Source organism: Eurytemora carolleeae, unplaced genomic scaffold, assembly GCF_000591075.1.
Source record: "Eurytemora carolleeae unplaced genomic scaffold, Eaff_2.0 scaffold26, whole genome shotgun sequence".
Taxonomy (NCBI): domain Eukaryota; kingdom Metazoa; phylum Arthropoda; class Copepoda; order Calanoida; family Temoridae; genus Eurytemora; species Eurytemora carolleeae.
This window is the reverse complement of record NW_019396043.1, coordinates 129970-153742: the sequence shown is the minus strand read 5'-3', so window position 1 is coordinate 153742 and position 23773 is coordinate 129970. Positions and strand designations below refer to the sequence as shown.

General features: G+C 32.2%; 2 protein-coding genes across 4 annotated transcripts; both read right to left on the bottom strand.

The window, feature by feature from the left end:
- Positions 1-1141: 1141 nt before the first annotated feature.
- Positions 1142-13977, bottom strand: LOC111701299 (demethylmenaquinone methyltransferase). 3 transcript variants are annotated; one of them, XM_023472507.1, is made up of 11 exons: positions 13884-13977; positions 13087-13132; positions 12611-12687; positions 10442-10571; positions 6910-6986; positions 4967-5033; positions 4803-4931; positions 4084-4152; positions 2634-2705; positions 2394-2455; positions 1142-1286 (listed from the first exon to the last, which is right to left on the bottom strand). In XM_023472507.1, exons 1-11 carry the CDS (start codon positions 13943-13945, stop codon positions 1202-1204), a joined length of 876 nt encoding a protein of 291 aa, XP_023328275.1. In that variant the 5' UTR covers positions 13946-13977; the 3' UTR covers positions 1142-1201. The 3 variants fall into 3 exon arrangements, with proteins under 3 accessions (XP_023328275.1, XP_023328285.1, XP_023328295.1); XM_023472517.1 differs by lacking the exons at positions 6910-6986; positions 10442-10571 and adding an exon at positions 6136-6237; XM_023472527.1 differs by lacking the exons at positions 13087-13132; positions 13884-13977 and having other exon boundaries at positions 10442-10519; positions 12611-12693.
- A 5459-nt stretch (positions 13978-19436) lies between these two features.
- On the bottom strand, positions 19437-23536 carry LOC111701402 (protein Fer3). Its single transcript, XM_023472682.1, has 4 exons — positions 23203-23536; positions 21619-21818; positions 20559-20688; positions 19437-20009 (listed from the first exon to the last, which is right to left on the bottom strand). The coding sequence occupies exons 2-4, from the start codon at positions 21816-21818 to the stop codon at positions 19827-19829; spliced, it is 513 nt and encodes a 170-aa protein (XP_023328450.1). The 5' UTR covers positions 23203-23536; the 3' UTR covers positions 19437-19826.
- Positions 23537-23773: the final 237 nt, after the last annotated feature.

Sequence of the window (23773 nt, the reverse complement as noted above, 5' to 3'; positions counted from 1 at the left end):
AATAAATTGTTTTATTTAAAAATATAAAATAATTTAAAACCCAAATCTTGACTTCTAAATGATATATTTTTAGTAAAAAATTTTATCTGATCTTTTTTACCTTTTTTACCTTTTTTTAATTTTACGTGAAACAAATAGAGACACCTAGCTGTGAAATTTGGTACTAAAAACCTATATAGCACTGTAAATTCTCTGCCCAATTATCCCCCCCCTTCCCACCCTTATCTACATATCACACGGCTTTCTATATAATATAACATTGCTGCACTCTGCACTATGCACACACACCTGGGCCACTCAATTCTTCAATATTTAAAACACTTAAAACATATGAGTAAGAAGAGCGCAATTTTTACGCAATTTTAATGCTAACAAAGACAACTTAAATTCTTTTTAAGTTTATTTTTTCAATTTTTTTGGAAAATGCAATATATGCCATGCCGTATCAGAAATTTTAGATATTTCACAAATAATTTAGATTTAGAGTTTTAGGGAATTACGCAAATTGAGCGTACTTTTACGCACTTTGTATACCTGAAATAAAATGATACACATCTCCACAAATTCATTAAATTTTTACTTAAACCTGGGTTATAAAATATTTTCTTTAGAAAATTAGATATTTACACTAATTTGAAATCTAGTCTTACGCAAATTTGCGTTTTAATTGCGTAATTGGAGCCAAAATAATATACGTTTACGTTACTTACGCATTTTGGATACACCAACTTTTTTAGATTAAGTCATCAGACTTACAGAGAATATTTATGTAAGTAGGGGTCTGTTCAGAGTATCAAATAGAGTTTTAGTATTAAATGCATATTCAATTTCACACTTAATCCTCTGAAATACACACTGAATTAGGACTTGATCAGCTTCAGTTCTATTTACAGAAGTAATAATTTCTGAAGTTAAAATAATATTATTTTTTTTTTACTTGAAACTTTAATATTCTGCGTGAGACATTTTAAATTGTAATCTATACTAAAACAGGATCGATTCAAACGGTACTCTCTCTTTTGGGAACTAAACTTTCACATTTTTATTCTTATATTTGTTTGTCAATAAATTCTTTTTAACTATTTATTATTAAATTGTTCACAATCATTTATCTATTTCCGATAAAATATTTGTTATGTTCTGAAAACAACATTATTTATATTTAACAAAATATATTTTATTTTTAAAATACAAGATACATTTAGATTTTCTTCATGATATATGTGAACCCTGCATCTCCCATTAACATCTCTTCCATCCTTTGAACAGGCTCAACCTCAACCCAACTTCAAATATTTACAATTAATGGGACTGTTCACGAAACACAGGAAGTTTAAGAGTATTCTCTACCTTTTATCTGGAATTAGTTGATTTTAGAGTATAGGGATTCCAGCGAAAAAGGAAAATCGTTTCGCGAAAATTAACCATTTTTCACGGAAACATATTTTTCGCAAAAGTTTGCTTCGATCTGTTTCGCGAAAAAAGTAAAGTTTTGGCGAAATAAGAAATGTGAAAAAATACAGAATTTAAAAAAATGCAAAGAGTTGGCGAAAATTCATCAAAAAAAACTTTATTTTAAAAATATAAGTCGCATATTCCGAGAAAATTTTCGCGAAAAAATTGTTCACGAAAACATTTTCGCAAAATGCGAAATTTTCCCAAAATGTTTTGTTCCCTGGAAACCCTAGAATATAACCACCTTCCATCTTAGAACAGCTGATTGTAAAGTATATTCCTACCTTCTTTCTTTTCTTGAATCAGAAAATTGTTAAGTATATATTCCTATATTCCATCTTAAAACAGCTGATTGTAAAGTATATTCCTACTACCTTCAATCTTGAATCAGCTGATTGTAAAGTATTCCTACCTTCTATCTCGAATCAGATGATTATAAAGTATGATTCTATACATTCCATCTTGAATCAGCTGATTGTAATGTATACTTCTGCCTTCTATCTTGAATCAGCTGATTGTGCTGTACAGTATATTCATACCTTCCAGTTAAATCAGCTGATTGTAAAGTATATTACTATCTTCCATTTTGAATCAGCTGATTGTAAAGTATGTTCCTACTTTCCACCTTAATTCAGCTGATTGTAAAGAATATTCCTACTTTCCACCTTAATTCAGCTGATTGTAAAGTATATTACTATCTTCCATTTTGAATCAGCTGATTGTAAAGTATGTTCCTACTTTCCACCTTAATTCAGCTGATTGTAAAGAATATTCCTACTTTCCACCTTAATTCAGCTGATTGTAAAGAAAATTCCTACCTTCCATCTTGAATCAGCTGATTGTAAAGAATATTCCTACCTTCCATCTTGAATCAGCTGATTGTAACGAAAATTCCTACCTTCCATCTTGAATCAGCTGATTGTAAAGAAAATTCCTACCTTCCATCTTGAATCAGCTGATTGTAAATCTTGTCATAGTCTTTGAAGAATTCATTGAACCCCTTAAAGTAATTGTTTTTATATATAAAGTAGTAATCTCAGGGTTGGGTCACATGGTTGTCAAATTTACGAATTATGCCTAATAAATTAACGACAACGTTTTAGAAAAAATGTGACGGCATAAAACGCCAAAACTGTTGAAGGATGAGGAGCACGAAGCCCAAACTGAAAAGCTTGTACCTCATATCCATCAGCAATATTCCATGCTATAATCCCTCCTGGTCTAGTTATCCTGAGTAATTCTGGGAAAGCCTGGAGAAGAATTTCTTATTAAATTGAACTGAAAACCTTCTACGAAATTTGTTAAGGTTCAGTTTCAGTAAACAATTCTATACCCTCTACGGTCAAACAAAAGTATTTTGCACTTAAAATTGAAATCTAATAAGTTTTTCAACATAGCTTCGATCCTTTTATTGAATAGCTATTCATAAGAAAAACAAAAACATTTTTAATATTTAGATACATATTGACACACACTCAAATGTTCAAATCCCTATATCTACGCAACCTGATGGTGTAAACCTTTGATATTTCAAACTTATACTTACATAATTCCTCGCATAAAACATTGGTTGCAAAGATACAGAAAATGTTGTGACTAAAACTATGTTCCTTTGTATTTTACATACTTGTGCATAAAATCAAAACCAGAGGAGCTACTAGGTCACAAAGACATACCATGATTAATATCGCTTAAATTTGACCGTATCCTTCTTTCTAGCGAAGTACCCCCTTACCCCCCCCCCTTTTTTTTCTTGGCGTCCTTATTTTATATTATTTTATTAAAATACGGGAGAAAAAAGAAAAATACTTTTTTGGAAAGTCAAAAACTAATTTTGAATTATCTACTGACAGTGACATAGTAGATTTTCTTGAGAAAAATATTTGTGTCTCATCATCTTTAATCTTCACATATTTGATAAGCATGATTTTCCGTTTTTAATAAAAAAATTAAAATTTTATTATCTTGAAAGAGACTAAATATCAAAATGTTGAAAATAATACTTACTATTTGTATCTTATTGCAGACATCGGATCTTTAAAATTTTTTGATAACGACGAAGAAAAATGAAACAAATATTTTAGAAAGAGGTCACATTGTAGCCTAAAAGCTTACTACCATTAAAACCAGTTTAAAAAAATGTTTTTTTTTGCATTTATTTCATAAACAGTAAATTATTGTTTATCTTTGTATCCTATAACTTTAAGAAAGTTTATAAGAAGAAGAAAATCAAGAAAATTGATTTAAGAACACAGCTTCGTAATGCATAACAAAGTAACTTTATTTTACTTCGCAAATAAATCTATCATTTTAATTTCTAAAAGGTGTTAGTTCATCGTCGAAAAATACTAACCGTCCACCACCAGTGTATAATAAATATAATGTAAACAATAGATATGTAACTTTCCTTTCCTTTTATTTCTATTTGTTATATTTTTTAAGAATTGGGGGGAAATATTCCCACAACCTCTATTTTTGGAAACACTTAATTTTGTATGTTTTTTTTCTATTTCAAGAAAAATAATAACTTACTTCTTACTATAGCTCGCTGGTAAAGCAGCAAAATAAAAAAAGTTTTTGTTTAATAAAAAGACTCGAAGCAACCCTGAAGCCTAATTTATATTTTACCTGAGGCACTATACTGCCTGGAAACATGCCTGCACTGCACAGGAGAACATCATAAGCATTGTCAGGAATCTAGGCAGTCTATGGTTAAATTATCAGGAATCTAGGCAGTCCATGTTTAAATTATCAGGAATCTAGGCAGTCCATGGTTAAAATATTAGGAATCCAGGCAGCCCGTGTTTAAATTATCATGAATCTAGGCAGTCCATGGTTAAATTATCAGGAATCTAGGCAGTCCATGGTTAAAATATTAGGAATCCAGGCAGCCCGTGTTTAAATTATCATGAATCTAGGCAGTCCATGGTTAAATTATCAGGAATCTAGGCAATCTATGGTTAAATTATCAGGAATCTAGGCAGTCCATGGTTAAATTATCAAGAATCTAGGCAGTCCATGGCTAAATCATCAAGAATCTAGGCAGTCCATGGTTAAATTATCAGGAATCTAGGCAATCTTTGGTTAAATTATCAGGAAATTAGGCAGTCCATGGTTAAATTATCATGAATCTAGGCAGTCCATGGTTAAATTATCAGGAATCCAGGCAGTCCATGGTTTACTTATCAGGAATCTAGTCTATGAACAATAAACATGCATTTAAACCCTGTACCTTAACTCTGAGGCCTGTCTGGGAGGGGGGGGGGGAATACTTTACAGTGATTTAGACCCACCAGCCTTTATAAGGGGTTAAATATATGAAAAGTCTATTTAAAAATTAAATTTACCGGAGTTTTTGAGTCCGGTGTTACAAAACAACAGAATGTTTTGTTAAAGAGTCCTTTCTGCTCCCCAGCAGCTAGTAGACCTGAGGAGGGATCCAGTCCATCTACATGAGTATACCCTTCCTCACGCAGCTAATTAATATATTATAATTATTATCATTACTAACAATTAAGGCGACATTCCCAGGTCCGCAGGCTACATCCAGTATTTTAGAGTTCCGTTTAAGATTCAGCCTTGTGGAAAAAAAATCATTTAAAATAAAATATTGTAAAATTGAGATAAGCCCTTTTCAGAAGAAAGTTTTCTCTCCCTAAGAAATTCCCAAATAAAGTCCAAAAATAATTTCAAAATTAATTTTTTCCAAAATAAATTTGGTTCCGCGGATTTTTTTCAATGTTTATAAAATATTTTCGTTTTTGTTTCTTTACATTTCAACGTTTTTAACTTAAAATCTGAAGCAAACAAAGTTTTGAAATGTTGTTTAAAACAACGCTAAACCCGTTTGTTTATACCCGTGACACGCTGATTGGTTAAATTGTTAACTTTTTTCTTGGATATCGAATGCGTTTTAAAATAATCTTGGATTTAGTAAAACAAGGAGTTTAGGCATTAATCATCCACCATTCTAAAGTTTTCAGCTCTGTATAAATTCAGAAACTGTAACTAAGGATTGTTAATTTTGATATTTTCAAACAGATATATTTTCATCAAAAGACATTAAACCTTACAAGTTACAATATTTATTATAAATGGTTGAATCCTCTAAGAATATGTTAAATATATTTAAAATCAAAAGGTAAGATAGAGAAGTTTAAAACTTGTAAAGTTAGTATTTATTAAATTTCATCTTTGAAAGCAATACCAATAAAAATGTGGAAAGGAAATGAGTTATTGCCACAAACTATGATTTTTAATCCCTATATCTTTGCAACTTCTGTTGGATAAACCATTTTAAGTTTGCAGGTTGCAAAGTTATAAGGATTTGAAAATTTGAGTTTATGAAAAAGGCTCAATTCCTGTAAAGATATTGTTAATACAAGAAATGATAGAATAATTATGATGATAATAACTGTTCAACAAAAAGTTTCAGAAATCCTAAACTTTTATTAAGAAAAATATGAAAGGAAAAGATGTAATAACAATTGAAATGATTTAGCTGACTTCTCTATAAGAACATAAGTCAAAAATAAGGTGTTGAGTATCTAGGGATTAAGCATTAATCTCCATGTTAATCTTTAACTTTGAATCCGTGCAGTGGTTTAAATTTAAACCAGTAGTTTAGCAACGTAGCTCAAATTCATTAATTTTAGGAGTGTAGGAAGAAAGCATCATTACCGGAGTACTCGCGGAGACCCCGTCCTACCGGAGACCCCAACCCGTACCATACCGGAGACCTCGACATTTTCAACGGAGACCCCAAAGTTTTCATTGGAGACCCTAAATAAAATAGTTAAAACATACTTTTACATTCCCCACCCCAACCTTCATCACGTTTCTGTATCATGTCTCCTTAAACTTTCCCCCCCCCCCCGTATAAAAATATATTTAAATTTGTAATCTCTGTTTGTCTATTTGTTTATCCTATCATAACTCATGAACCCCTTCAACGATGTGACACAAATTTTGATATCTGCACTTGGTCGATTTTACCAGGATACTCAATTTTCGATAAATAAGTCGACTCACACTGCTCACACCGAGTTAAGAATATTCATGAGTTATGACCGGATAAACAAATAGACAAACAGAGCAATACAACTTTATAGAAATAGTAAGATATAACGGAACAGGAGGAGGAGGAGGGGGGGGGGGGTTGAATACTGGAAGACAGGAAGAGAGGGAGGGCGAAGAGTGTAAAGATTATAAGGAGTTGAATAATAAACACGCACGATAATTTTAAACTTTTTGTATATTTCTTTGTAAATGCATAAAATAATACTCATTTGTAAGTGTTTTTGATACAATAAATTTATATAGGTTTTCATGCCATGAAAACAATATTTACATTTCAAAAATGTTAACTATTTATTTGGGGTCTCTTCCTTCACTCTAATTTTAGACCTTTTTATTACTTAATTACGAAATAAAACAAATGATTTAGTTGATTTCCTAAAGAACTGTTCACATAATGTTTCCGGATATCTGTATCCCAGTATACTCTTACAAGCTTGGAAGTCTTCAAGATACTGAAATATTGCACGTTAAAGGCACTGTAGATTTGATTTCAAGTGACCCTTCATTAAAGGGGCTGTAGACCAAGGATTTAATGCAATGAAAGTTATTTCAGAGGTGTACGCATCTTTTGTACTGCAGTGTACTGTCTTTGGGCGATAATGTAAACACAAGACGGATGTCAAAGCCTGACATGGGATCCATCTTTTACATAAAAAATCAATGAAATATTCTGGTCATAGGAAACTGTTATGTGAATTATCATAATTATCAAAATTTAATGCGATTAACCTCCTCAGATAATAAACGAACACTGATGCATCTATTCTTGTTTACAAATTCCGCCCAGAGAGAACTGGTTTCAATATGTACGCACAACGCAGAGTATACGCAACTGCAATTAACTTTCCTTGTATTATAACCTTGCTGCAGACATAATTTCAAGTGACCCTCCATTTCAAGAGCAGCATGACAGAATTACAATGATAACCTTCCATAATGTAGAAAATATTGTTGAGTTTTTTTAAAACAGAAATGCCATTATAAATAACTAATTTTCTAAATAATGTAGGCTATACATATTAAACCTTGATCAAACAAATGGTTAAAAAATATAGATGCAAATTAGTCAACTCTATAAATAATCCACCTGTAAGGGGATAATCTATCCGGTGTACTGTACAGTTTAGTTTTCCATTTTATAAGAATACAGTACAACTAGCACTGTGCTACGAACTGACCCATAAGGTCGACTTTGTGTAACTGAAAAACGACCTTTACCATAAGTTGTATTTTGGTTAGGGGTGTTTTCAACAAAATCCTTTGCCTAAATACAGAAAAAAATGGTCCTAAAAATTGCGGGGTTCAATTGGCATGAACTGTCACTGTAGGCTTACTTGGTTTAAACCTATAGTCAATCAAGAAAAACAGGCAGAATATGTTAAAATTGTTGGATTAAGTCATGTACTAATTTGGTAAGGGGGGGGGGGGTCCAAAAATTTTATACTAGGACAATCAGAGTTTGAAAACTTCATTTAGTTCAGGCGTTTCCATTTGGTAAAAAACCTTTTAAAAGTTAATTTAGCTGAGGTGTTTCCTCTTTTTTTGTACTACAAGGGGCGTACGAGAGCTTTAGTGTATGGGGGAGACACCTTAATTTTTTGTGTGCACACCCCTGGAAGATTTTGTGTCGGGCCGCCTAAAAACTCTTATTTTTTACAAAATTACTGACTAGTTTTTTCTCTATGTTAAAGAACTGTATATACTTAGTCTTTGCTTGGTTTAGAACAGAACATATATTTGTTGATTATATAGCAGAGGAGCAATTGAAAAGAGATTTTGTCAAAAAAATCCAACATTATAATGCATATATCGTAGATCTTTAATATTTTTAAACTATGAATTCTATGAACTATGAAAAAGTCTAAATTTGAAATAAGCATTATACTATCATGTTTCAAAGAAATAGGGATCGTAAAATATGAGTTTGTGGCAAAAACTAAGTTCTTTTCTTTAAAAGTCTTTCCCCCTTTTCAAAAATAATTAATCTCCTCCCAGAAATTGAACACCTTCAGGTTTCAAAGAAATATGGTTTAGAAAATATGAGAAAAACTATTACTAGGGGTTTAATTGCTGAATTTTTGGATAAAAACTAGAAATAATTTAAAAGGATGAAAACTTTGATGTTCAATTAATCTTTTCTTTTTTGATTACCAAAATTATTTTTTACAGAAGTTATGTTTGTTTACTCGGAGTGCCGTAAAAATGACTTATCATTGTACATATTTTCAGAGACTGCTGCATCTTTACCACTTTTTTGCTGGACACCACATTGTTTTTTATCTATTATTTTAGGTAACCATTTATTTTATATCAATGCAATGAAGACGACTTTTCTATTTAAATTTTGATTTCTAACAAGTTATTTAAAAGGTTTTGGCTGATTCTCTGTTGTTAAAAATCAAAATTGAAATCGAATGTCGTCATCATTGTATTAAAATCATCTCTGAAGTCTCATCCTTTGCGGGTAAACCTGTATCATCATAAGTCCTTACTAATTTATGAAGGAGAAAATTCATATTATTTTTTATGTAAAATTTGTTTTAAATGTGATAGTAAATAAGAAATTAGAAATTCCCTGCTTTTTGTTCAATTTTTAAGGGATGGCCAGAATTTTTTTTCTAATGGTTGAGAAAGTATTATTATAAACAAATCTATGAATTGTCTCCTAGTTGTTCTTAAATCTATACATTAGGTCGGTTTATATTTCGAAAACTTTCACAAAATATGCGTCTTCTATTCTCAAAATGATGTATTTTTTGATAAATTTTCGCATAAGTTTTGCATTTAAAAAAAAAATTCCCCATTTTTTTCGCTTTCTTTTTTTGCGAAATTTTCGCAAAATTTTTTCATTTTTTTCGCGCAATTTTCTCGAAACGATTTTCCTTTTACGCAGGGAACCCTAGATCAAGGTGTTGAAGCTATGTTCACTAAGAAGTATAGCTAAGAGGTTAAAGAGGTCTATGCATATTATAAAAGACGAGAATTGTCCTAATCTTACAGAAAAATTATTCAGAGTATCAATAATGTTAAATTTATACCGACAAATGAAATAACGGAAACGCCCTATTTAATTTTCAGAAACGCCTCCAGATTTTTAAAGCAGATTCTAACACCACCTTACCATTAAACTGCTTGTAAGGTCGATTTTCAGTTACGTTGACCTTAATGGGGCAATTCGTAGCACAGTGAACTATAAACTCCAGTTCCTCCAGTTCAGTTCAAGAAATATGCTGACTTTACGCAGATAGAGCAAGTTGTGCAGACTTGTTGACAGATAACAGCGACACGACAGATGAACTAGTTTATTTAAGGCCCGTCTGAACTCCGGGTAGGTAACTAAATACAGTCCGGATAATTCCTTGGTCGATCGGCCACAAACACACACCACAGACTATATAAGGCAAAACGGGACGGTACACCAAATGATACAACATCCTCAAGTTTCCGAGAGCTCAGAGGTCTCCTCTCCTTTCTACAGCGAAAAATTTAAACAAAAGATTCCAGAGTTTTTTTTCTTCAATTTATGGATCAGAAAATTTGTGGTTTTTTCTGATCAAATTTTACTTTTAAACCAGTCAAAAATGTTTTTCAGAATTTTGCAAAAATCATATTTTAAACAATATTTTGTTAATATGAAAATAACTTACTTCAAACGAGGGGTAAAGAATAAAAAAAATTATTTTAGAGATTTGAAATACTATTTTGTTTGGGTTGAATTTATTAAATTAGACAGGTCTCTGAACTATACCTTCTGCGGGTTCAAATCCTGAATCACCGATTCAAATCATCATGAATCTTTAAAACTTTAATCATATATTCTTGATTTGAACTTCAGCGCGTGAAAGCTAGTTCAGTAGCATAGATCAATCAAATTCAATGAATTCAAATATTGATTAAATATGCTTACCGTCGGCCAACGGTCAAAGAGTTTAGTTCTATACTCTGTGTTTGAAGTAGAACCAAGAATATACATGATCAGGAAGTTCTGAATATTATACTGTTTACCCTCCTCCTCTCCTAGCTGATCAATATACTTCCTAGAATATCATACTGTTTACCCCCCCCCTCCTCTCCTAGTTGAATAATATACTTCCTAGAATATTATACTGTTTACCACCCTCCTCTCCTAGCTGATCAATATACTTCCTAGAATATAATACTGTTTACCCCCCTCCTCTCCTAGCTGATCAATATACTTCCTAGAATATAATACTGTTTACCTTCCTCCTCTCCTAGCTGATCAATATACTTCCTAGAATATTATACTGTTTACCCCCCTCCTCCTCTCCTAGCTGATAAACATACTTCCTAGAATATTATACTGTTTACCCCCCTCCTCTCCTAGCTGATCAATATACTTCCTAGAATATAATACTGCTTATCTCCCTCCTCTCCTAGCTGATCAATATACTTCCTAGAATATAATACTGTTTACCCCCCTCCTCTCCTAGCTGATCAATATACTCCTAGAATATTATACGGTTTACCCCCCTCCTCTCATAGTTGATCAATATACTTCCTAGAATATTAAACTGTTTACCACCCTCCTCTCCTAGCTGATCAATATACTTCCTAGATATAATACTGTTTACCCCCCTCCTCTCCTAGCTGATCAATATACTCCTAGAATATTATACGGTTTACCCTCCTCCTCTCATAGTTGATCAATATACTTCCTAGAATATTATACGGTTTACCCTCCTCCTCTCCTAGCTGAATAATATACTTCCTAGAATATTATACGGTTTACCCTCCTCCTCTCATTGTTGAATAATATACTTCCTAGAATATTATACGGTTTACCCCCCTCCTCTCATAGTTGATCAATATACTCCTAGAATATTATACGGTTTACCCTCCTCCTCTCCTAGTTGATCAATATACTTCCTAGAATATTATACTGTTTATCTCCCTCCTCTCCTCCCCTAGCTAGGCTGGGCAAGGGTTCCGTTAATGAAACGGAGATTTCCGAAATACCGAACAGTAAGATGGAAGAGTGCGTTAATCAAAAGAGTTATTTAACCAATGGCAAAACAGAAAAGTTCATTAATAAACAGTTAATTTTCAAATGGTTAACAAATTGTATTTTTTAAAAACGAACAATTGAAAACCAAAAAGAAAAAAATGAGTCTGAAAAAACTGCAACTTTTTTTCCTGTAAAAATTGCATGTTTTTCGATGTTTTTTAGATTATGTCTCCAGTTCTTAGTTAAATAATGGAACTGTTAAAGACTTTTTTTTGCAATTTGGTTACCCCTTGTACCGTAACTCTAATCTGGTAAACCGTTAACGATTTTTTATAAAAATTTTGGGGTTTTGGCAAACCTTCGATGAGGTTAATACTACGAACAACTGTTAACGGCATTAATAAAACTAAGATCCTTACCTAACTATGACTTTTTAAAAAAACGCAAAAATACCCGTAACGAAACAAAAGTTCTGTTCTTACCTTTAAAACTAACGGCTACCTGTAATTCTTTTTTTTTAACAGCTGGAATTAACTATTAATGAAATGCCTAGAAAAAGTTGAAACGTGCCAGCTTTATCTATAGTCAATATAATTTAAAAAAAAAAAAAAATTATGACCCTAATGTTAGATGGTACTAACAAAATTCTTACGATCGAAAACAATAAATAAATTTGCGTCACTTGTGTGTATTTATGTTTAACTGTATGCGTAACAAAATTTTGGAAAAGTTTTGAGTCTCTTTAAACCATATTAATCCCGATCTTTAGCAATGTTCTCATGGGTTTGAATAAGAAATAAAAGTTAAACAATGTGCAGTTTATTCAGATACAGCTAAATGTACTTTGCAAAGTTAAGCTCGTGTGCATGGTAGTTGATATTTTAAATATTATAATAACTAGCTGAATTCTAGAGGGAACAATTTGGAACGTTGTATTTATAAAATCCAATTTTAGCAGGAAAAATGCTAAACTTGAGATCTAAGAACCAATTTAATTGTTTTGATTAAATATGAAAATCGTTTCTAAATTGATTTTAAACAATTATGTATAATTTTTTAAAAAGAAATTATTATCTAAAATCTTAAAAGCGTATTTTAAAAACTATTAACCTGCAAATTTTCTCAATCTTCTGTATCATAGGTAGATTGACTTGTGCCTCTACGCTCTGTTTTTTAACAGGGCCCGCCTTGATACATAATTCGTTAGATTAAGAATTTACAAAAACAGATACAGGTAATAGAAAGTTTGAGTTTGAGGCAAAAACTCAATTCCTTGTGGTTGGGGCATTTTTTTGTCGGTTCTTTTAGCAATCTTTGATTTCAATTGGCTTAAAACAAATAAACTGAAAACCAATTCAATTTTTTAATTCTTATATCTATGCACCTAAAATCGTTAATCTTCGACATTTCAAACAATAAACTTTGCTGGAACAAATTATCATTTAAATATCAAAGGTTTAAATACTATAGACGATTAGATATAGGGATTAGAAAATTACAATTTGACTCAAGTTATCAGTTTGTTTATTTTTTATATCCAGGCTTTTAGATTTTTTGAACTTTTTGTTAGAAACATATTTGCTTGCCTGTGAACTAAGAGGTAAGCAGACCACAATCTGAATATTACGAAATCTAAATATTCAAATATTGAAAAATTAAATATTATTAAATAAATGAAACTCAATAAATCTTATCATCTAGATTACTGGTTAAATCAATATAACCACAACTCTGTGACATTCTATATTTAACTCTTTCCATATTTTACAATCATTCCAGCTTAAGCTAAATCATTTTATATTAAAATTCACTTTTATTTTGAAAAGGGCTTTAAGCTATAGTTTCAATTAGCCATTCATGCAAAGATGGCATTCCCCAGGAGGAATGATAGTTCTCTACCGGTGTGCTCAGTTAGCTGTACTGTACACTTACAACTGTTTACTAATATTAATATACTATAGGTTAGGCCAAAATCAATTTATAATAAACAAATATGCAGTACGCTCTCGGTATAGTTTATGACCTATAAAATTAGTAAAGGATTAGCGTACATTATCACTCTATACACTATAACCTCGTTGACATTGCCCAATTTAAAGCAGTACCCTTAAACCCTATATCTGATCAAGCATGAATCAGATATCTTTGTTTATTATTTTGAAAGTTGATTATTTCCACTTGTGATTTCTCTTCAAAAAAGACTTTCGCCTTTTATCTGTAAACTGTGAAATTAAACACTTTTAAGCCTAAAAAAACGACAATATCTTTCACATTATCGGTCAAATAAAAGTTTCAATTCAAGGGTACTGTAATGAATCGGGCAAGGCCATCCTTTGCATGGAGGGTCATTCAAAATTACGCTTACAGTCTCTTAAAAACTAACCTTGATCCGATGAGATCTGTTAAAGATTTCCTCATGTTGCGAGAAAGTGAAACTGACAGCATTTTGGAAATCTGAATATAAATATAAACAAATAAAGACTTGCTAACCAAGACAAATGATCGATCTTACTGCGCTGCAAGGTCGTCTTTGACCAAAATTTCTCCGGTGGCCAAACCAAACATTTTACACTACATATTCTCAGACGCCCAGGGATTAACTCCTTGGGAAATCGTCCATTTGATCTTCCATAGAGGCCTTTAGCTCAACAAGACTTCATATGAGACTAATAGGACGAACCAACTGGGGATGCATAAGAACTTTTCAGTTCAGTAAACTTTACTATCAATGTCAATCCAGACACAACTATATCTATAAGATTCCCAATCTAGATCTATATCTTTCAATGGAGAGTGATTCAGGACGCTTCTCCTTTGCTAACCAAGAAGATATATATATAAGTGTAGTTAAGCGCATTTAGATTTACGGAAAATGTACAATCTAATTTATCTTCAATTGTATAACTATGAGATTTGGAACGGTTTTTATTACATGTGGTGGTACTTATAAGCGATATTTTAAAGTAAACAGGGGACGACGAGATTTCACTGTTTTAACTGGTTATCAAAGTTTTTAAGAGAATTAACTAGTAGCTGGTCTGGTAGACGCTCTAATTTTATAACCATGGGAACACTCGGACAGAAATAGTAAAAAATTTAACAATTTTCTTTTCAAATGGAAGAAAATATGAATTGAACTCGCAAATAATGTTTTATCTAGTGCAATATCTTTCAGAAACTCCAAAATAAAAATTAAATTTTAATGATTAAAATTTTTACATATTCTATGTGATAATTGTTTTTTTTTTTATCGATTAAAACCTTAAATTTAATAATTTATTTTTACTCTAATTAATTGGCTCTAAAAATAAATTTCTTGGTTACAAAAACTCTTATTTTAATATATTTCATTACTATATATAAACCCTTCTAACTCTTTCATACTTTGCTCCATTTTGGCAATTCTGACCCATTTTCCCTGATAACCAAAAAATATTTTAACCCAGGAATAGGAATTCGACTTTTAGACTCAAGTTATGACTTAAAATAGTCAAATAAACATGAGGCACAGAAATTGTGCAGTGGAAACAGACCCATTTTACTTAATAGTAAGCTATTTGCATTGTAGCAATAATTATTCACTTCAGTATTGTTTTAATGTCGTTTCCTATTCTACAGTTTTCTTGTTATGAAGATGTAAGTGAGCAGTTTGTGCAGTTGTTGTATGATATTCAACTAACTGAAAAATAAGATTATCTTTATTAATTCGTTTACGTGGTGAAAGTTGATTTTCCGGTTTGTTTAGCAGTTTATACAAAGATAGTTCAAGCTCTTTGAGTTTATTAAACAGTTTAAACCTAGCTAGGAACTTTTAAATGAAGAGTTTATTATACAGTTTAAACCTAGCTAGGAACTTTTAAATGAAGAGTTTATTATACAGTTTAAACCTAGTTAGGAACTTTTAATAGAACGAAAATAACTGAAAAACACTAGCAGCTCGGGTCAGAGGCCACAATTTTTAAAAGAGATATCCAAAACGGAAACTTTTAAATAGAAGCGATCCAGAGGCGTATTCAGGATTTAGTCCAGGGGGGGCTTAAAATTGTGCCCGTAGGGAAAATCTTTTTGGTGGGTTAGCCCCCCCCCCTGGAACAATTTGAGCCCCCCCCCCCCTCCTGAATTGCTAAAATGAATCTAAAACAGGGACTGTTCCCTGAAAATAAAGTACCACAATGAATTATCTGAAAATTTTTTGACATATGCTTTAAAAAATGACAATGACAGATTGACATATATCACAGGGCAAAAATCTTCTCTGATAATTAAAAAAATAAACCGCGCGAAATTTAAAATTAAACAATATCATAAAATATATATAATTAATAAACTAGAGGGGGCCCGGGGAGCTGAGCCCCTATCCCCCCCCCCTTGAATACTGTTCTGAAGCATTCAGGTGCTTAATCAGAGAGAGAGAAACTTTATTTCTAGTGCCACTAGGGGGGGGGGGGCAAACCGAGTTTAGCCCACCCCCCTCCTCAACATGTTTCAACCCACTATCCCCCCCCTCTCCCCACCCCCTCACTTGAGGACCATGATCATGGTTGTGGACAATCTTTTATCCAATTTTGTCAATTAAGAAAAAATACCAACTTTTTTCTTTGGCGCTTCGCACATCAGTTCTAATAGAATTTTGAATTTTAAACTATTTTCTCGCTTACGACTTGAAGAAATTCAGTCATTCTTAATTTATTTTCTCAAAAAAACTGTATATACCTGTATATACCTGTATATACCTGTATATACCTGTATATACCTGTATATACCTGTATATACCTGTATATACCTGTATATACCTGTATATACCTGTATATACCTGTATATACCTGTATATACCTGTATATACCTGTATATACCTGTATATACCTGTATATACCTGTATATACCTGTATATGTTACTTCTCATGAGTATTACAATACGTTACATAAACCATTTAACTGTAAGGTGAGAAAAAACCTGACGACCTAAGAAGAATAACAAGAAATATAAATAAAATATAAGGATTATATCGGACTATTAGAACTTTTACAGACTATAAAAGGAAAACAGGGGATAAGCCCTTTACTGGCAAGCAAGGACAGAGGGACTTCGATCAGAAAAACTATTTTGGATTATGGACAGACGAATTATAGTCAAGTATATACAGGGGCGGATACAGGGGGGGGGCGGGGGGACATTCGCCACCCCCTGAGATTTCGAGGCAAAAAATGTTCCCAATTTGATAAGTGTTATTGTTAACGATAAATTTAGAATTAGAAATTTGTAAGAAACTAGACTTAAGTTATAATATTGTTCATATCTAGTAATGTTCCTTAATCAATACTCATTTATCAAATTTATTTTTGTTCTTAAATTGCTAATGTTCCTATTATTGTTCCTGTTCCTAATACTGTGTCCGACCCACCTTAAATCCCTGTCCTAATCCTATATTTTTGTTCCTAATTCCTAAACCTTTTTATTGTTCCTAAATCCCTGTCCGAATCCTTTAATTTTGTTCCTAATTCCTGAACAATCTTTTAATTGTTCCTAAATCCCTGTCCTAATCCTTTATTTTTGTTCCTAATTCCTGAACAATCTTTTAATTGTTCCTAAATTCCTGTCCTAATCCTTTATTTTTGTTCCTAAACTTAAAAATCTAGTTTTTTAGTCTTTAGTCATTAATTTTGACTCTTTTTGAGTCTTAAGTCAAAAAAAATTTTCGCCTCCAGCACGGTTCTTTGTTCCTAATTATTATTTTTTTTGTTCCTAAAAAATCTTGCCCCCCCCCCCCCCACTTAAATCCTGTATCCGCCCCTGAGTATATATACCGGAAATACTACTACTGTAAGACCTACGATTAAGGAACTACATATATAGTGGACAAATATGACTAGTGGATCAATAACAAAAAAAAAACTTCTGAAGATTGTAAATAGAAGACCTTATAATAGTAAATATGACTAACATACACCATGAAATGTAACATGAAAAGACACTAGAAGAATTTGGTATATTATTAAGCACAGAGCCCACCCTTCAACAATTATAAAATGCTGTTTTTTTTACTTGAAATCCTGAAAACAGCGCTTTTTTCTAATTTTTCTAATTACCCACCTGCAGGGATGAGACTGTAAAGACGATATGAAACTCTTAAAATATGACTATAACGAGGTTGAATTACTTATCTGCCTTATTTAGATTTTAATGGCATATTCAATTATTTGGCATAGGGTGAAACATTGTTACATGTTGCAGTGAATTATGAATGTGAGAAAAGCAGACTTTATTAATTCCGTGTAATCTCTGAAGTTTCAACATTTTTGATTTTCAGTAGAAGTAGATATTTCCATTTACTGATAGCACATTCTACTAAAGATCTAATTAATAAATTAAAGAATATCTTAATATTTTCTATAAATTCCTATGATTAAGCAGAAATCTAAATTTTAGTGATAATAATTTGCAGGGAAAAAAGAGAAAATAATAATTTTGTAGATTTAAATTTATTTTTTGACTATAAAAGAAAGAAATTTAGTCTCTCCTAGCTTGCAACAATCTTTAAAAATATTATTCCTATATATCTTTGCAGCCTGATGGCGTATACCTGTGATATATCAAACTCTATATATGTGATATTCTACAGAATTGATAGTTTGATATCTATAAGTTTTACGATATCGGGTTGCAAAGATATAGGGATTAGAAAATCAGAGTTGTAGCAAAGACTTGATTCCTTTATCAAGAAGGGGAAACATTTTTGGCTTAGCTTCAAGTTTTAAGCTACCCTCCTTGCAGAGGAGGCAATGCCCGATTTAAAACGTTTGAATTAGATATTTATTTGTTTGTATCTTTAAACTGTATAATTTCATTTGCAATTCTTTGCGAAAGTGACTAGCTTTTCTTGATTTAAAGATTGAATGGAGAAATACCAACGAGGTTATAGTGTATAGAGTGATGATGTACGCTAATCCTTTAATAATTGTACAGGCCATCGACCATTTCGAGAGCGTAATGCAAATTTGTTTATAATAAGTTGATTCTGGCCTAACCTATAGTATATTAATATTAGTAAACAGTTGTAAGTGTACACATTTTTGATCAGATTAAGGTTTCAAGGGTATGTCCATTGTCCATCTCTGCATGGACGGTTACTTGAAACTAAGCTGACGGTCACATTAGATTCCTACTTTTTAGGCTTATTCGATATCAGTACTGACTACTGATATCCGATATCAGTACTGACTACAGATATCCGATATCAGTACTGACTACTGATATCCGATATCAGTACTGACTACTGATATCCGATATCAGTACTGACTACTGATATCCGATATCAGTACTGACTACTGATATCCGATATCAGTACTGACTACTGATATCCGATATCAGTACTGACTACTGATATCCGATATCAGTACTGACTACTGATATCCGATATCAGTACTGACTACTGATATCCGATATCAGTACTGACTACTGATATCCGATATCAGTACTGACTACTGATATCCGATATCAGTACTACACTAGTCGGATATCCATAATGTTTAGTCTTAGAAAATCCATGAAGCTGCGACAGTGAAAAGCAGGAAACTCTGGAATAGGAAGACGACTTTAAGACTCAATGACTTCATATAGTCTATTAAACATGAGACACGGCAATTTTCCAGTTTAAACAGCGCCATTTTACTAATAAAGTTAATCTTCAATCTACTGGTAAAACATATTAGCTTAGTAACAACATCAAATGCACTTAAATATAGTTTTGATGTCGTCTTTTAATTTCATAGTTTTCTGGTTATTACTGTTTGAATTATGAAATACAGTTGTAGGCGATTATATCAATACAAAGAAAACCTTTCAAATTAAATTTTCATATAAACTTAGCTGTTAAACAGCATGGATACACAAAACATAAAAGTCAAAAGAAATTATCAATTTAAAAAAAGCTTTTTTCACTGCTTGAAAACTTGAAATCCGAAGAAAAAATCAAAACTTAAATAAAAAGTCGTCTTCATAGTTGTGATATAAACGCTTACCACCGTATGAAAATTTCTATTCTATCTACAGGGTTACCAACAAAGGATGAGACTGTAAAGACGACTTAAATCTCTTTAAATATGACGATTATGCGGTTTAATTAGCTTATTAAATAATTAAGCAAAGACAGAAATAAGTTTAAAGTTGCAGGGGATTCTGAACGTAAGGAAACAGATAGTACAAATTCCGTACAATCGTCTCATCCTTTGTGGGTAACCCTGTATATCTAGCTATGTGATATTTCTGTAATGCCTTTTTCTACTGTTGGCAGGATAATAAACGAAAATATACATTTCAAATCTCAAATTAATTTTTGTTCATAGTTGGCAAGGAGTGTATCCCGAAGGGGTGGGGCAGGATCTGCGGCCCCCTCCTGCATGTACCCCCTTGAGGGGTGTTGAGTAGCTCGTCCATGAATGATATATAAGTGATTGCTAATCTCAAGGTCTCTATCCGGGATAATCTCTTCTCGTAAGCAAATGTAGGAACCTAAAAACATGAAATTCAAATTTCAAAACAAAGATGGAAACTTTCAGATTAAAGGGACAGTTCTTGTAATTTCGAGTGATTCTCCATTTAAGGAGGGTCACGTCCGCTTAAAAAGTGTTTGATTTTGACAATTTCTTCCATTGTTTCTGAAGCAAAAATGCTCAAGTGACTTATGTGGAGAAACCATGTAACTTAAATAATATTTATTTATTAACTTTAAACAAAAATAAGAAAGGTTAGATTTTTTTATATTTTGAAAAATATACACTTCTATATATGTTGTCTAGTTGTCTGTTTAACAAGATTTTTATATTTGTGCAAATCTGAAATTCACTAAAAAATCAAGCAGAAAACCTGAGAATATCATTGATGTACACTGTACAGTAAAAAGTTCTATTGGTAAGACTGAGGGTTATTTGAAATTACGCCTCTTTAAAAAAAAATGATTAACAAAATGAATTCTACTTCATTTCTAAACTTTTTTGTTTAAGTTCTGCAAAGCATTAAACTAAAAATAAAATGATATATTTTAATGAATTACAATTCTACCTTAGTCCTTAATCTGTCAAACGCCTCGTTCAGATTAAACATTCGCCGTCTTTCTCGAATATTCGCCGCTCTACGCTGAGCGGCAGTTGCAATCCTTCGCCTTTTCTTCGCCGCTTTAGAGAGTGCCAATCTAGAGGAAATTTTGATATTTTCAACTTTTGAAAAACTTTCTCTTTTAAAGCAGGATTTTTTAATGAATTAAAGAATGAATGCAGAAACTATAGAATTAATTAATGATTTAATAAATGAATGGCCGGCTATGAGAACAACTATGTAAGTTTACATAATTTTATTAAAAAGAACAAACTTAATACTAACATATTACAATACAATGAGGTATTTATACTGCGGGGTATGAATGGTACATAGTGAAGATTGCAAGCTCTCCCGCAATCTATGAGAATTTTGCCAAATATTTTGATAAAGCTAAAACAAAGTCTTATAGTTTAACACGTGGATAACACGGTTTGCCCTTATCCCAGAGAACTATGACTTTCGAACCCAATTTGAACCAATTAAACGTATTCTTTCACTTTTTCTTTTTCATACTTTTTTTACCAAATGCGTTAGATTGTTGAATTGTAGAACAACACGTGATTGAATTCTAATAGAAGAAACCAACTGCATCTAATCCTGGTTAGTCCGGGGTGTTAAGGATGAAAATGTCTATTTTCTATAAGTGCTACATGAAGGAAAATGAGTTAGTGAGTTTAAATCACAGACAAGGCATTGCAACAGTTTAAGGTAGACCCAGTTTTAAAAATGCAACTTAAACATAAAACATAAAAGTCTGGATCTATGTTGACTGGGAATATTCTGAAACCATCTATATAGATCACGTAAAGTGTGACCGCCACACAATAAATTTTAAATAAATGAATCCAGAATGGATGAATGCAGAATAGAAAAGTATACCTGGATGAATGAAGGATGGAAAAGTATACCTGGATGAATGAAGGATGGAAAAGTATACCTTGATGAATGAAGGATGGAAAAGTATACCTGGATGAATGTAGGATGGAAAAGTATACCTGGATGAATGTAGGATGGAAAAGTATACCTGGATGAACTAGTTGACCCTCTCTGTGTAGCCCAGAAGTCTGGTCCGAAACCAAATATCTCTGGTTGGTACTGCGGGTGGGTGGAGTCCCAGATAGGGTGTGGCTGGTAAGGAATGCCTGCTGGCCAGAGTTCCCCGCCCCCTAGATCCCACTGGGTGGTACTGCTGTGTATAACAGCACTCTGTATTCCGTCACACATCTAAAAATTATTTGATACAAAGTTTCCCAAAGAATGCTAGAAATGAACGATAATTAGAAGTTCTCATGGATTTACGTAATAAATAGCTTGGAACCCAAGCTTTGCCTGAATACTAAACTCTAATCTTTAGTTTCAGTAGAAGTAGATATTTCCATTTACTGATAGCGCCGATATAAGGATTTATCTCTGATTGGATAGTGAGATAGATAGAAAGATAGATGTTACCGCCATGCAATTTCTATTGGTTCAGAATAGACACCAAACATATGGCTGAACCCTGATTGGATCAGGCGCTAATGGACTAGGCGTACTAAAAAATAACCCCACTTATAGACGTTAAACCAAGCTTAGAAAATTCCTGTGGTTGTACCGAGTTCCTCAATAAAAATTGTAGAAAATTGGTCAAGGGGATTATGAGCTTATTATCATTGGACAGCAAACAAGCAGATAAAACTACTTCATGTATAATATGGGAGAAACAATAAATAATAGAAACCATATTTCATTTATTCTGGGAATTACAAAATGTACACAGTCTGAAATATATAATACATTCACAAAACTTGTCCCAGTTCAGTAAAAATTTTCGAAAATTGTGTAAACCATCAATATCTACTATTTTTAAGATGCCAAAGAAGACAACATTGGGTGTCATTTATTTTATACAGACCTCGAAATATATCAATTGTCAGCAATGCAAATTTTTTTTAACGCAGCAAATCATAAAATGTCAAATTTTAAGATCATGAACCGCGTTAGAAGAAAGCGGTTTTTTCGAATTTTTATCTACTTATTAACATAAGTTTTCTGATTCTGAAAAAGAGCAGCATCTCTTTTAACATTTTTCTCTATTCAAATCAAGAAAAGAAAAAAAGGATGGCAAGACCGGTTCACAGGGGTTAAACCTCTTTTTGATGAAAAATGTGGAAGATATTTTCGTTTTTCTTTTTTAAAAACTAATTTTTGTAATTCTTCCTTTGTTTCTGCAGCATAATTGTGCAAGTCACTTTTGCTGAAAATTGACTCAGTTTTTAAAAAGAATTAAATAGATATCTGATTCCTTTGATCAGAGAAGCTTTTAAAGGTACATTGAATCGAACATTTGACTCTAAAAGAAGAGTTTAAAATGGTCTTGAATTCTGTTTCCTTCATTGTTTTTGCAGCATAAATCCAAAAGTCCCCTAGGAGAAAAGCCACAATTGAAAATAACATCAATGATAAGCTAGAAAAATAAGGATGCCTCATTTATCACAGAAAGGTTAAAATGGTTCCTTGTAATGAACGATTACTTTAAATTATTACTTTAAATACGAGCTATTTTTCATCGCCAAATAGTAATTTGTATTGTTTGATAAATTCAAATATAAATAAATCAATTTTTTACCTTTTTTTTGCTTAAATTGGTCTTTTCTTTCTTGGATTCTGGTAGCCAGAGATTTTTCAGAAAATAATGATGTTGAATTTTGGAATCAGGTTTTCATATTTTCTTTGCAGCTGATTTTATCAATATTTCAGACTATTAAGGGCTGCATGAAGTCTCAGGGCTGATAGTGGGCTGATAGTATGAGTAAAAGAGATGATGATGGGGTATTAGTGAAATAGCTGATAGCTGGTTTTAGAGCTGATTTTAATGTATCAGTGTAAGGGATGAAAGCTGGTCTTAAAGCTGATTTTGAGTTATCAGTGTTGAAGAGCTGATGGTGGGGTATCAGTGTGAGGGGTGATGGTAATCTGATCCATCTGTGTCCCAAGGGTGAAGGCCACAGCTCCTCTGCCTCTCATTTGTCGGAATATCTCTCCTCTGATTGGTCCACAGACTTCAAACCAAATATAATTGGCTGGGGGAATATTGGGAGGCGGGGTGTAGATATAAAAAAATCAATTTTCTCTCAAGACATTCTCAGTTTTTCTGTTGTTTATCAATTTATTAGATACATGATGACACTGCTGAATGT

What these genes read in the sequence shown, in the direction of transcription:
- LOC111701299 (XM_023472507.1), bottom strand. Translation starts at nt 13,945, where the DNA reads ATGCTGTCAGTTTCACTTTCTCGCAACATGAGGAAATCTTTAACAGAT. An exon ending in AAGATTGAGAAAATTTGCAG is followed by an intron (nt 10,572 to 12,610) that starts GTTAATAGTTTT and finishes ATGATATTCTAG; the next exon opens with GAAGTATATTGATCAGCTAG. An exon ending in TTATGTGAACAGTTCTTTAG is followed by an intron (nt 5,034 to 6,909) that starts GAAATCAACTAA and finishes TTTTTCCACAAG; the next exon opens with GCTGAATCTTAAACGGAACT.
- LOC111701402 (XM_023472682.1), bottom strand. Translation starts at nt 21,818, where the DNA reads ATGTGTGACGGAATACAGAGTGCTGTTATACACAGCAGTACCACCCAG. An exon ending in GGGTCAACTAGTTCATCCAG is followed by an intron (nt 20,689 to 21,618) that starts GTATACTTTTCC and finishes AATTTCCTCTAG; the next exon opens with ATTGGCACTCTCTAAAGCGG. An exon ending in TTGACAGATTAAGGACTAAG is followed by an intron (nt 20,010 to 20,558) that starts GTAGAATTGTAA and finishes TCATGTTTTTAG; the next exon opens with GTTCCTACATTTGCTTACGA.